Source organism: Lissotriton helveticus, chromosome 3_1 (assembly GCF_964261635.1).
Source record: "Lissotriton helveticus chromosome 3_1, aLisHel1.1, whole genome shotgun sequence".
In the NCBI taxonomy this organism is placed as follows: domain Eukaryota; kingdom Metazoa; phylum Chordata; class Amphibia; order Caudata; family Salamandridae; genus Lissotriton; species Lissotriton helveticus.
In genome coordinates this window covers 436,689,392-436,702,859 of record NC_136061.1, presented here as the reverse complement: position 1 = coordinate 436,702,859, position 13,468 = coordinate 436,689,392, and the positions used below count along the sequence as shown (strand labels likewise).

The following is a 13,468-nucleotide window of genomic DNA, read 5'->3' as shown; positions in this document are numbered from 1 at the left end:
TTTGAGGTCAGTATGGAAAGTGTATTGTAGCTATTGTGACTGGAATGTTTCCTAGGGCAACATCTTTTAACCCTACGGTGTACTCTTGTTTGGGCAGGTGGTAGTGTTTGTGGGTAGTCAATGCCCATATCAGTTCCCATTGTAAATTTCCTGTGGTGTACCCTACTTTTGGGAGGTGGTAGTGTTTGTGGGTAGTCAATGCCCATATCAGTTCCCAGTCTAAATTTCCTGTGGTGTACCCTACTTTGGGGATGTGGTAGTGTTTCGGGGTAGTCAATGCCCATATCAGTTCCCAGTGTAAATTTCCTGTGGTGTACCCTACTTTGGGGAGGTGGTCGTGTTTGTGGGTAGTCAATGCCCTATTTCAGTTCCCAGGGTGACTAACTATCCTGCTGTGTACCCTATTTAGGAGAGGTTGTGCTAATTTACAGGGTTAGTACTCTGCGTTATTCCCTTTTCTTAGGCTGGAGATAATTTTGGCACTAGGCTCCAGTCGAAGTCCACCTGCTTGGAACTCGTGGCCAAGGGTTTCATGTTTGTGGGACTTTGAGTGAGAAGCTTTATAATTGTTCTGTGTCAGCATGCCTTGATCAGGGAACATTTGGGTTTTTCAAGAACGTGTTCTTGGGTGTATTTCTGTTTTGGGGATCACACTCTTCCGGTGATCTTGAGTGAATTTTACAACTGTTTTATCTTTTATTGGATATGTTGTATTTCTCCCAAGGGTCATCTTTGTTTACCAGGGTGCCTACCCTGTGGTGTACCCATGTATGGGGAGGTGGTGAGTGGGACCACCTTTCTTTGCTGCTTTGGTTTTCATTCATCTAAACCATGCTGTTTCCTTAAGGGAGGGGGATGAGGCATGAAGTAGTAAATTTAGCATCTTATTGTATTTCTGCTCATGCTAATGATACCTCATGTCGTACATTATTAGATTTGTGTATCTCATTTTGTACTTTCATGCAAATGTTATACTTGAGGTATCATGCCTATCTTTCTCTCTATTCTGCTGTCATTCCCTAAGGAAAGAGGATGTGTAGTAAATGACTTCTCTACTGTTCTCCACTAAGTAGAATGTACCATGACATCATAGAATGCCTGGGTGTCTCTCTAGAAGGGCAAAGGGGGCCTACGCCCTATCTTGGATCTACGGAACGTCAACGGCTTCCTCCGGAATGAGAAGTTCAAAATGCTGACACTGGCTCAGGTCTTGGTTGATCTGGACGTAGGAGACTGGATGGTAGCGTTGGACTTGCAGGACGCTTATTTCCATATCCCCGTCCTGCCGGCCCACCGGCGCTACCTGCGGTTCACGGTTGGCCAAGAGCACTTTCAGTTTACCGTGCTCCCCTTCGGCCTTACCAGCGCCCCACGGGTGTTCACAAAGGTGATGGCGGTAGTGGCAGCTCATCTGCGCAGGTTAGGGGTTTCAGTCTTACCCTACCTTGACGATTGGTTGTTGAAGGCGGGCTCGCCCCAGACAGTCGTCAGCCACCTCCAGACGACGGCAGACCTCCTCCTGGGGTTCTCCATCAATGTGCCGAAGTCACACCTGTGTCCCTCTCAGAAGCTCCTCTTCATCGGAGCGGTTCTCGACTCGGCGCAGGTTCGGGTTTATCCTCCGGAACAGCGGGTTCGGGATATTCAGGCTCTGATTCCACTCTTTCAGCCTTTATCCCGGGTCTCAGTCAGGTTGACGCTGCGGCTTCTGGGGCTGATGGCCTCCTGCATCCTTCTGGTGCATCACGCCCGGTGGCGGATGCGGGCTCTGCAGTGGGACCTGAAGTTTCAGTGGGCCCAGCATCAGGGCAACCTATCCGACCATGTCCTGATCTCGGAGGGCACTGCGAGACAGCTGCAGTGGTGGCTCACGGACTGGGTCAGCGGCAGATCCCTCTCCCTTCCCCAACCGGAGCACGTGGTTGTGACGAACGCGTCCCTCCAGGGCTGGGGAGGCCACATGGGAGAGGCGGAGATCAGAGGCCTCTGGCCTCCGGCGGAGTCCCGGCTCCATATCAACCTTTTGGAGCTGCGGGCGATTCGTCTAGCACTGAAGGCATTCCTCCCCTCTGTCCGGGAGAGTGTAGTGCAGGTGTTCACGGACAACACCACCGCCATGTGCTACTGCAACAAACAGGGCGGGGTGGGGTCGTGGACCCTATGCCAGGAGGCTCTGCGCCTCTGGCAGTGGCTGGAACATCAGGGCACGGCCCTGGTGGTTCAACACCTGGCATGTTCTCTGAACGCCAGGGCGGACGAGCTCAGCCGTCGGTGCATGATGGATCACGAATGGCGTCTGCACTCGGACGTGGCGCACGGCCTCTTTCAGCAGTGGGGAGAGCCGTGGTTAGATCTATTCGCCACCGAAGATAACGCGCAATGTCATCAGTTCTGCGTATTGGAATTTCCAAGGTGGCACTCGCTCGGAGACGCTTTTCGTCGCGAGTGGAGTTGCGGTCTGTTGTATGCCTTTCCGCCTATACCACTCCTGCCCAGAGTGCTGAAGAAGATCAAACGCGACCGGGCCCAAGTCATCCTTGTGGCTCTGGACTGGGCACGAAGATACTGGTATCCCAAGCTACTCAGTATGTCGGTCGATCCCCCGGTTCGTCTGCCTCTTCAGGAGGACCTTCTGTCGCAGCAGCAGGGGACGGTTCTCCACCCGAACCTGTCCAGTCTCCACCTCCATGCTTGGAGATTGAGCGGCGACAGTTGAGGCCATTTGACTTGCCTCCTGAAGTCTGTAATGTCATTCTGGCAGCCAGGCGTCCCTCCACAAAATCGGTATACGCCTGCAGGTGGAATAAATTTGTGGCATGGTGCACAGCAAAGGCTGTGGATCCACTTTCTGCCCCTCTTTCTGAGGTTCCTCTCTTCCTTCTTTCTCTTGCCCAGCAGGGCTCTGCTCTGGGCACTATCAAGGGCTACCTTTCTGCCCTTTCAGCCTTTCTAAGGCTGCCTGATCAACCTTCTTTGTTCAAGTCCCCTATTGTAACTCGTTTTCTGAAGGGCATCACACACATGTTCCCTCCTGTTCCGTTTGTGATGCCTCAGTGGGACTTGAACCTTGTTCTTACCTTTCTGATGTGCGCTCCCTTTGAGCCACTTCACAACTGTCCTCTCCGCCTTCTTACTATGAAGACTGCTTTCCTGGTTGCCATCACCTCTGCCAGGAGAGTAAGTGTGCTCCTGGCTCTTTCATCTAAACCCCCTTTCCTTTCTGTCCATCCGTACAAGGTTGTGTTGCGGACTAGGCCATCTTTCCTACCCAAGGTCGTCACGGCCTTCCACATCGGGCAGTCTATCACCTTGCCCACCTTCTTTCCGCCTCCGCATCCCTCTAAAGAGGAAGAGCGGCTCCACCGTCTGGACCCAAAACGTGCGATTTCGTTCTATCTAGATCGCACACGCCAGTTCCGGGTGGATGACCAACTCTTTGTTGTTTACGTGGGCGCTAAGAAGGGACGGGCGGTGCACAAGAGGACCATCTCTCGGTGGGTCGTCTTGTGTATCAAGGCATGTTACTCCTTGGCGAGGAAGGAGCCTCCTGTTGGGCTGAGAGCCCATTCCACTCGGGCCACGGCGGCTAGCACTGCCCTGGGCCGGGGAGTCCCCTTGCAGGACATCTGTCAGGCAGCTACGTGGGCATCCCTGCACACGTTTGCAAGACACTACTGCCTGGACAGCCAAGTCCGGAGGGATGGCTTCTTTGGCCGTTCCATCCTCCAGGACTTTCTGGTGTGATTATTGGTTTGCAGACCCACCACCGGGGTTGGTATTGCTGGGGTATCTATTCTAAGGTAGGGAATCTAATACTAACCTGTTTCTTTCATATGAACAAGTTACTTACCTTCGGTAACAATATATCTGTAAGAAACAGTAGTTAGTATTAGATTCCTTACCGCCCCACACATCTTCCCCGTTCTGCAAACTGATATCTAGGGTTAGGGTCATCCCCTTTCAGGGCCCTAGTTTCAATGGCACCAGTGTTGGTTTTTTAACATGGCTCTGCGTTTCTGGCGCAGAAAAGCTGTGTCTAAGAACTGACGTCAGCATGCGGAGGCGGCGTCTAAGTACTCCGACGTCATCACAGCGCCCACGACGCCGACGACGGACGCGGAGCCGCAGACGACGCCTACCGACGTGCAAGGGTACTGCTACGCAAAAATTTCCGGATCCAGTCTGACGCCCGAGAATATTCTAAGGTAAGGAATCTAATACTAACCACTGTTTCTTACAGATATATCGTTACCGAAGGTAAGTAACTTGTTCGCCTGAACCAGTCGCTGCCTCCCCCCCCCCCCTTTTTTTCTGTTTTTGTCACACATCTTTCTTTTCTTCTTCTGTAAGAAGCTGTAGTGTCCGATTCTAGAGCTTTGGGAGCCCGGGTCTACAGATTCACCTCCCGTCTTTCCCCACAGAGTAAAATATGCAGTTTGGAGGGATTACCCATTCCTAAGGAGTTTAACGCTGCAATAAATTCAAAAAGCTCATGAAACAGACTCTTGTAGGACTTAGAAAAATCATTATTGTAAAAATGAACTAAATAAAAACAAATGGAGCTCTTAATATCACGGATAAGCAAAGCCTGATAAGCGGGCTACCCGTGTTCAGAATTGACACGTTGAGTCTAAGATAGAGATTAACCCACATAGAGAGCCCCCATTGGCTCTACCGCGGGGAAAGCAATAGCTGGGCTGGAATAGCAGGAGAAACCATTACATACAGTAGGTGCTAATGCCCAGGTTTCCTGAAAAGCAACGAGGTCATCATTATTTTTAAAAGGAAGCCAGTCTGGGTTCGAGATATTACTTTCGAGCCCAGCTACATTCCAGCTAATCAGAGCAACGCACTCATTTCTTCAGTTTACTGCTCCCTCACCTAAGCTTCACAAGGCAAAGAAGGACTGGGCATTAAAAGATGAGCGTTGGCTGTGATGGTCCTGGTAGCAGGAGCACAAGGGGTTACATCATAGTCCACTTATTGCGCACCCACACCGGAGTACCCTGGAAACTGTTCTCTAGATCCAATGCATACAAGCAGATTCTGGGGGCCTATGGGCTGTCAATCTTGGCCATCAAGATTTGCTACTGGCGCAAATTGGTTAGAACAGCCAATATTACAACTGTCAGGGAGTATACAAGCTGGTGGGCACTGGACAGGACTGCATGTCGCTCAAGATGGGGGGGGCTGTAAAAGAAGCCAAGAGGAAGAATAGATACAGCACCATTCTTTGCAAGGGTGTGGGTATGCCAGGACAGACTTTTCCTCGCAATCATTGGATGCCTGTAGTTCACAATAACGCAGTCCCCTTGGATGGTCTTCATGAATGGGCCAACCAAGGCCCCACAACATACTAATCAATTGTTTTTATAGTCCTGCACATAAAATAAAAATTCAAGTGGTTAGCCAGCCAGTCATACACCTTATGTAGCTGAGTAAATTATTCTTCAGGGGGTTCGACAGTGAGCGAACACCTGCCAAAATAACAACATATGGACAGCAGCCAGGTGGAAGGGTAATCACTGGTATCTGAGAGTGCTGTGTCAGACTGGTACTCTTGATATGTAGTAGGCAGTCCCCTTAGGGGCGCAGCAAAAGTAGATGGATTAAGTGCATGAGCTGATACAACTGAGTGCAAGCCTGGCTGCGGGAATCCTTCCTGGCCCCTGGTGTCCTATATTCTTTACTGGTAAGGCAAAGGTGCTAATTGCAGAAGAGGAAGACACAGAAGGAGGAAAAGACAGAAGGGAGGGAATAACTAGGTGCAGCTGTGTCAGTACTCTTATGCACAGTCAAACCCCCCTTTTGTAGTAGCTTCTGCTTCTCCTGGCACATGGATAAAATCTTCCCAACATGTAGTGTCAGTCCCTCGCCACAAGTCAAAGCTCCACACTCGCTCACCTGCTACAGGCTGGCTCCAATATTCGAGCCACCTGCCGGATTGTCCCAGTTTGGCAATCGTTAAAGTTTCGAGGGCCCATCCTAATTGGAGTTGCGTTTGCCTCCAGACCATCTCCATGTCGCTGGTTGCCATTTTTGGAGCTTGCCTTCATGGTCTGACAACGATCAGGTTGGGGCATCCCCCGCTAGTCCTCACTGTGTCTTGTCTCGGAGCAGGGGATTGTCACAGCGCCCCTGCAGTTCCAGACCGGGCACCTCCACAGCCAGGATGCTGGTGTATCACTCTTCCCCGTTAATACCATCTCCTAGGGCCGCCACACCAACCAAGGCCACCGTTCCTCCAGCCCAAACCAAGGGCAGATCTCACCTCCTGAGCTGGTGAAACGCTCACTAGTGGACCCTATAGTACCTCAGTCAATCAGTGGTCCAGGCACCAATATTTCTAAGATCTCAGCCTATACAAGAAGTGCAGGATGCAGTAGGATTATTGTCTCCACAAAGGGGGCAGCAATGAAGCACGTCAAGTCAGCCATCTTGGCTCATAGAGCTTGGGTTGTTGCAGGAGTGCATGTACATACTCCAAAAAAAAGTCCGTAGGCCCACTACACGCACCTGCTACTGAGCTAAATGGAAACATTTTGTGCATTATTAAACCTTTAACAACAGTAATCAATGCGCCCCCACAGTGCAGGATATTATTTTTCTCCTCCTGCATCTTCAAAAGTCGGGTTTGGTTTACACCTCAATCAGGCTACACCTAACGGCTATTGAGGCTTACATGCAGAACAGGGAACACCCTTCTCTCTTCAAAATTTGGTTTTAAAGTTTTCCTGTAGGATCTCAAAGGAGTATTCCCTCCTTGAGTACTTCCTGCCTCTATCTGGAACCTTAACATTGTCCTCACTTCCCTGCAATGGTTGCAGGGATTTTACCAAATCCAAACGATAATGAATATTACGAAGTGGTACGAAGGGGGCTGTCTGCCGGCCAGAGACTTCTATGCAAATGGAACGTTTTTTATGTTCCAAGAGGTCTCAGATTACCAGTTTTTGCAGTATGCAAAAATAACACACACGGCCTGGGAGATGTGGACTTCGTTTCCAGACGAACCGGTAGGGACCTTAATTCTTGGCCGAGGTACCACCAGAGGATTAATTTTGCATATATATATAAATCCCTAATAGCAGATCGTACTATCCAGCTCTCTCAAACCAAAGATAGGTGGGAAGCTGAATGCCCCGCTTACAGAGGGCGAGTGGACGGGAATATTTGCACAGGTCCGCGAGGTAGCCGGTAATGCCAAATTTAAACGTACTAAATTTTATTATATTACATTGCGCATATCTGACACCCCAGTGATTGGCACTTTTTTTTTTTACAAAGTGTAGATAATGTAGATGCCCCTCACTCACCTCCTACATGCACGTAGGCAAAGACCATGAAAAGCTGGGACCGAATAACTCTTTACCCCATATGAGGTTCTCACTTAAGTGCCTGACGCCCATGCCCTAGAAGAATGTCTACTTTTTACATATGATGGTGCCGGAACCAGTCGCTGCCGCCCCCCTCTTTTTTCTGTTTTTGTCTCACACCTTTCTTTTCTTCTTCTGTAATAAGCTATAGTGTTGCTACTGTTGATTATACATGAAACACAATGGTTGCGAGCAAAACTCTGAGATGGATAGACTCCTGAATACTGTCACAAGTTCTCCGAGCGTCAAAGTGCATAAATGTAAAATCAAGGTTTCTTTTGTTCACCTATGGATGGCTCCGAGTTGAAAAGCATGACAAATTGCGGGATGTATTTTGCTCATATGTCTAAAAATGACATGACCAGCCCCTTTTGTAAGACACATAGCTGTTTGTAGCTTTCTCCCATCCTCATAAAGGACACATCGTTTCTAATCAGGGATCGCAACCTGGATTGGTAAATGCATCCAGACCAGTAATACTAAACCTAAAAGAACCCTATCTTCTTGGCCTAGACCACACTCCACCCGCAAGCAGGGAGCTACTTTTGCTTTCCTTGGGGACATACCCTTTGCATATATCTGTGAAGCTGCCACATGGTTCACCCCACACACTTTTACAAACTATTATTGTGTAGACATTCAAGAGAGCAAGCTAGAGTTGTTCAAGCTGTTCTTAAGACTTTCTTTCAGACCTCTGCACCATCCACTAGCTAGCCACCGCTTAAGGGAGTACTTCATTTCAGTCTATGCACAGCATGTATAGCTGCAGCCAAACATGTTACAAATGTAATATGTTACTTCCCTTGTAAGCATAGTTTGTTGCATGCAGTGCTGTCGATTCACATGCGCCCACCCTTCTTCCTGGGAGCCAGTGTTTGGTACAGAACTCTTCCTTTTAATGAATTCTTCTTTCAACTTGCATGGTCACTTTTATTCCTGTACATACTACTTCATACTTAACCTCACCTTTGGACGATAAACAGTCTAGTAATGGAGCCAATGACCTTATACATCTACATCCAAAGGAGTCGTCAACAAGACCTTGTGACTCAAATACTTGTTAAAGAAAAACAACTTGCAACATTCGAGCCCAACACAAAATGGCAGGAGTATACACAGGATGTGAATCTATATCACTACATTAAACAAACAAATGCTTACAGGGAAAGTAGCATTTTCCTTTCTTCAGTTCAAGAAAAAGTCAGGGCTTGATTGAACTTCAGTAGCCACCAAGCTTAGTGTTGATGAATAGGACACATTTAATGTATGATATTAATTGAATGATTTGTCATCTTCCAGGTTCGCCAGTGAAATTGCAGGTGTTGATGATTTGGGCACTACTGGCAGAGGGAATGAGATGGTGGTTGGCACTTACATTGAAAAAATGTTCACCTCTGAGCTTTCTGGCAACGTCATTGATATCTGCCCAGTCGGGGCTCTGACATCCAAGCCTTACGCGTTCACTGCCCGTCCATGGGAAACAAGGTAGGCATTGCTTTCGATGTTAACTGTTGGCTGCAAATACATAAGCAGTTACTTCTTAAACATTGCCAAGTTGTTTAATATCTATTATTGGTCTAGCATAAAGTCGTGAATATTAAAAGAATGTAGAATTTAGTGTTGAGCTGCTTTCAACCGCGCATGTTTAAAACCTTTTGGCGTGCTACATGACAATTATGTTCTTTTCCTTCCTAGCTAATTTGATATGCCCATTTACAAATGTATTTAAAACTGAGCATGGTTGGTTTGGTGATAGTGTTGCACGCTTTCTGGAATCTTTAGAAATCAATCAATACCTGTTCAGAACGGTCAACATGCTGTTTCTTTCAACTAGGAAGACCGAGTCCATTGATGTCCTAGATGCTGTGGGTAGTAACATAGTGGTTAGTACAAGAACAGGAGAAGTGATGAGAATTCTGCCTAAGATGAATGAAGATATCAACGAAGAATGGATCTCTGATAAAACCAGGTATGAACCAACTTTCGCTAGAACAGTTTTACTCTTGCAGCTTTCTTCATGCTGATTAAATGTATCCTTCCATACTGTACTCTATTGAATTGAATTTATATATATGCGGCATCTCTGCACTGATAAGAACCACCAGGCAAGTGCAATTGATTTAAGTTTCAGTAAAGAGCCAGGTTTTTAATAGTTTACAAAAGCTTTAAAGAGAAGGAGCTGATTTTATCTCTAAGGGAAGGCGATTCCAATCATTAGTCGTACAGCGCATGAAGCTGCTACCTCCCCAAGAGCAGAGCTTGTAAGATGGACAATCGGGTTCCTGGCAGAGAAAGACCTAAGCGTTCTATTAGGGATGTACCATCTGAATTTTTCTATAAAGAAGGAAGGGCCTTGTCCCAGTAATGCCTTATACGCAATGCTAAGCGTTTTCAACGTAATCTTTTGGTGCACAGGAAGCCTGTAGGGGTTCCTCACAGCGAGAGAGGCTGACTGAGACCTAGGAATTATCAGCAGCAACCTTGCTGTTTTATTTTGCGGAGTCTGCAGCTTTTTCAAAGGAGATTTGCGAAAACTTACATATGGCCCACTATAACCTCATACTTACACAGTCTGCAGTAGGGTATCTGACTTTGGTTTTCAGATGGTCATTTAATTGGACCATGGGTGTTTTAGTGACCAAAAAAGGTTCCACTTTCAGCACTTTTCCTGGAGGTCTTGTGTTTAAGCAGGTCATCAACAGTAGAGAACAACTTGTGAAGATGCATCTTTCTTGACTACAGTGTGTAATCTTCAGATAGGTTTAGTAACTGAAAATAAGATCAAGCTATTTATCATTTTACTGGTAGATCTTATATGTTGCATAACATTTAGGATTCTAAGGCCTTATGAATGAATGACTGAAATTCGAGTAGTGCTTAAGTTTTAAAACGTTTTTCAGACAAGCTCGATTATTCTTAGTTGCAAGTGAAAATGTTATGCCATTCAAGTACCCACCCAGAGTGGAGCGTTTCCTCCTTGTGCACATCTGCTCCCAGGCTGAAATGATCTTCTCGGAGCTCAAATTGAATTGCTAAACCAGCACTCAGTTTCCTTCATTTGTTTCATGACTGTGCTTCTTTTGAACATTTTTAGGTTTCGCCTGTCGAAAGCTGCGCAGCAGCCTTTCGCGCAGGCGAAATCTTTTGAGAACAGTATGGTGCCTTTGTCACGCCTCTCACTTCCATTGGCTAGCTCCATAAATGGAGGATAGCCATTGGAAGTGAGATCTGTCCGTCATGGTCCGAGGCGATTCGTGGGCGTTTCCGTCGAATTTTTCTCATCCTGCCCCTTTTAGCATGTCATGCGGCGGTGTTTTTTTTTTTGGTGCTTGCGGTTTCGTCATTGTTGCCTCGTTCTCCTTGAGCACAGTGAACAGTCCGAGCCTTCCCCGCGAGAGACAGAGCAGGGGGCGAGCTGCAGGGGAGAACTTTCTATACTTTGTTTAGCTTCCATCGTCTCCCTTGTTTTGTGTGTTTATGTGCTTTCACGGCCGTGCAGCTTTACTGCCGCGCGGCCAATGCTTGTTGCATCTTGTGCTGCTCGGTGAAATCAGCGCCTGCCATGTTGTGCTCTTCTGAGTCACAGCCGGAGCCACCCCCTCGGTCGAGTTCCTGACGGCGTCGGCGCTGCACACAGCACGGTGAGGAGTCCGAGGCTTCCCCGAGAGAGACAGAGCAGGAGGCGAGCTGCAGGGGAGAACTTTCTATACTTTTTTTGGCCTTCAACAAACTCCCGGTTGCGTGGCCTCTCCACCCCATCACCCTGACCCACATTCTTACGGTACCCCATCCTATCACCTCGCCCAGCTCGAATTTTCCCGCTGCTGTCGCCCACTTCTCCGTTTTCATTTCCTCCGCGTCCCTCGCACCCCCCTGTCCGCCTCTTCCCGTCCCTCCCCCTGCTTTTGTCTTTATCGCATTGTCTGTCCCGCTAATGCTCATTGCGGAGGCAGAGCTGCTACAGAGATGGGCACAGCCCTGACACCGCGCGAGGAAGAGGAGGCAGCCTCCTCACAGCCCAATGAGAATAGAGAGATAACGCACCCACGTGTGTTTGGGGGGGAAGGAGGTCAGGCTCCCTTTGCACATTGTGTGTGTGGGAAGGCGAAATCTTTAGATCTCCCCTCAGAACTCAACACTGTCACGCTGTCCGTGAGTACTTTGTGTGGTCAGGCGATCCTCTGTTGTATCTGCGAATGTTCCCTGACCTCCATGGTGGTTTACAAACTTAAGCAGGTGATGCTGCTTGTGTTTTCTCTAGGACTGCATCGCAAACTTGACTTGTTTTGCTTACCGATGCAGTGTGTTTATAGTAGGTTTAGATTATTTGCACACCGCATCATTTGATCCAGTGTCAGCAGGGCGTTTGCCTGACGCAGGAATGTTTGGGACATCATTTTTTATTTTATTTTGTACCACCTAGGGAAAGGCATATACTGAAGTAAAGGGATTGGAATTGTATAGCTTTTTAGGAGGAACTAGAAAAGGAGCTGCAACTCAGTTGGTGTAATGCATAACCTGCTACCCATTTTGTTGTACATATCCCGTAAACTTCTAGTTTTGAGCCATGGCCACAGCTTGTTACACAAACACTGCTAGGTGGCTCGTAGGCCAGTGTTGAAGCAGGGGCAGATTGTGCACCCTAAGGGAAATATTGAAATCCATCTTGTGAGTCCGGGTTCGCTTTTCGTATCGGTTTGTTCTGAAGCTCTGTGGGCAGTTGAATTTGGAAGCCAATGAACACCATCTTCAGTTGGGGGGGGGGGGGTAGTTTGGTATTAACTTTCACTATTTCTGCAGGTGAAATACTATTTGTTCTCAATAAGCAATCTTCGGAAGTAATGTCCCGTGTCCCAAGTGCTTGAAATGATTGAGTTACATAGAAGGATCAGTAATTGCCCACTTCATGTGTCTCATCAAGGTATCGTTGTAATTTGAAACGCTTTAGTTGTGTTTTTTTTTTTTGGGGTGGGGGGCAATTTATAGACAGTAGTGTGAGTCTTCTAGGGAGAGCATGGTGTGTGGGAGAGCATGGTGTGTGAGAGGCAGCAGTGTGTGAGAGACAGCAGTGTGAGAGACCTTTTATTTATGTTTTGGTTTTTGAAACATAAATAAAACGCATTATTATCTGCAATATCATTAGCTCAAACTCGCTTAAATACGCGACCTATTGCATTGCAAATGCTATAGGTCTCGCATTTGCGAGAGATTAAGCTATTGGCATTGTAAATGACAATGCCATGTATTTATTTATTTTCAAAACCAACACATAAATAAAAAAAAATTCATTTACAATGCCAATAGCTCAAACTTTTCACAAGGCGAAACCATTGCATTGTAAATGCTTGTTATTTTCAGTTTTCAATAAAACGTACATCGGCAGTGACCATTTCAGTAGATTGATAAGATTCAACAGTTAGTTTAGTATAAGACTATGTCATAGTACAGTACTGTTTACATACGCTTGATCTCCATATTTTCACATGTTTGCAAAATTATTCTTGATACTCTCAAAATCTGCTGATTGCACCAGTAGTTTATCCGAGGAGCCCAGCGCTGCGCAGTGCATCACAAAACAGACCAGCAGCAAGTATCATTCCCCAGGACACGTCGCAGAGGCCAGCGCTACGTCCCAGTTATTACCTCTCTAGTATTCCTCAGATGCCGCCGCCTTTGCGGCTGTCGCAAAGCAATTTCTTATCTTTATGGGGCCATGTGTTTCTAATTAGAAATACATGGCCCCATAAAGATAAAAGAGCAATGCTTGTTTTGTTGGTGGCCGGGCCTATTTTCGCTCACATTTTGAACCTGGGAGCAGGAAAAGGTCCGGGGAACTACAGTTGGCCTCTCCCCCTCTACCCCAAGTATTCTCACATGCTGGCCACTGTTTAGAATCAGCAGCATCAGGTTAATTCAGCCGCGTGTTCATTTTTGCATGGCGCTTTCACTGAAAGTGAAAGCGTGATGCAAAGATAAACAAGCGGCTGCGGGTGCGTGTCGGTCTCTCCGCTGTGTTGCCAGTCAGTGACTGCTCTGTCTGTCCCTGTTGTCACCCTATGTATCTCGTCATAATTGCCTCTCCTTTATTACCA

At 47.3% G+C, this 13,468-nt stretch overlaps 1 protein-coding gene across 1 annotated transcript in view; it reads left to right on the top strand.

Annotated features, from left to right (window-relative positions):
- Positions 1–13,468, top strand: part of NDUFS1 (NADH:ubiquinone oxidoreductase core subunit S1) — a 779,390-nt gene that overhangs the window by 284,138 nt on the left and 481,784 nt on the right. The window contains exons 8-9 of the mRNA XM_078680296.1: positions 8,676–8,861; positions 9,211–9,345. Coding sequence (XP_078536422.1) covers positions 8,676–8,861; positions 9,211–9,345 — 321 coding nt within the window. The remainder of the gene's footprint in view (positions 1–8,675; positions 8,862–9,210; positions 9,346–13,468) is intronic.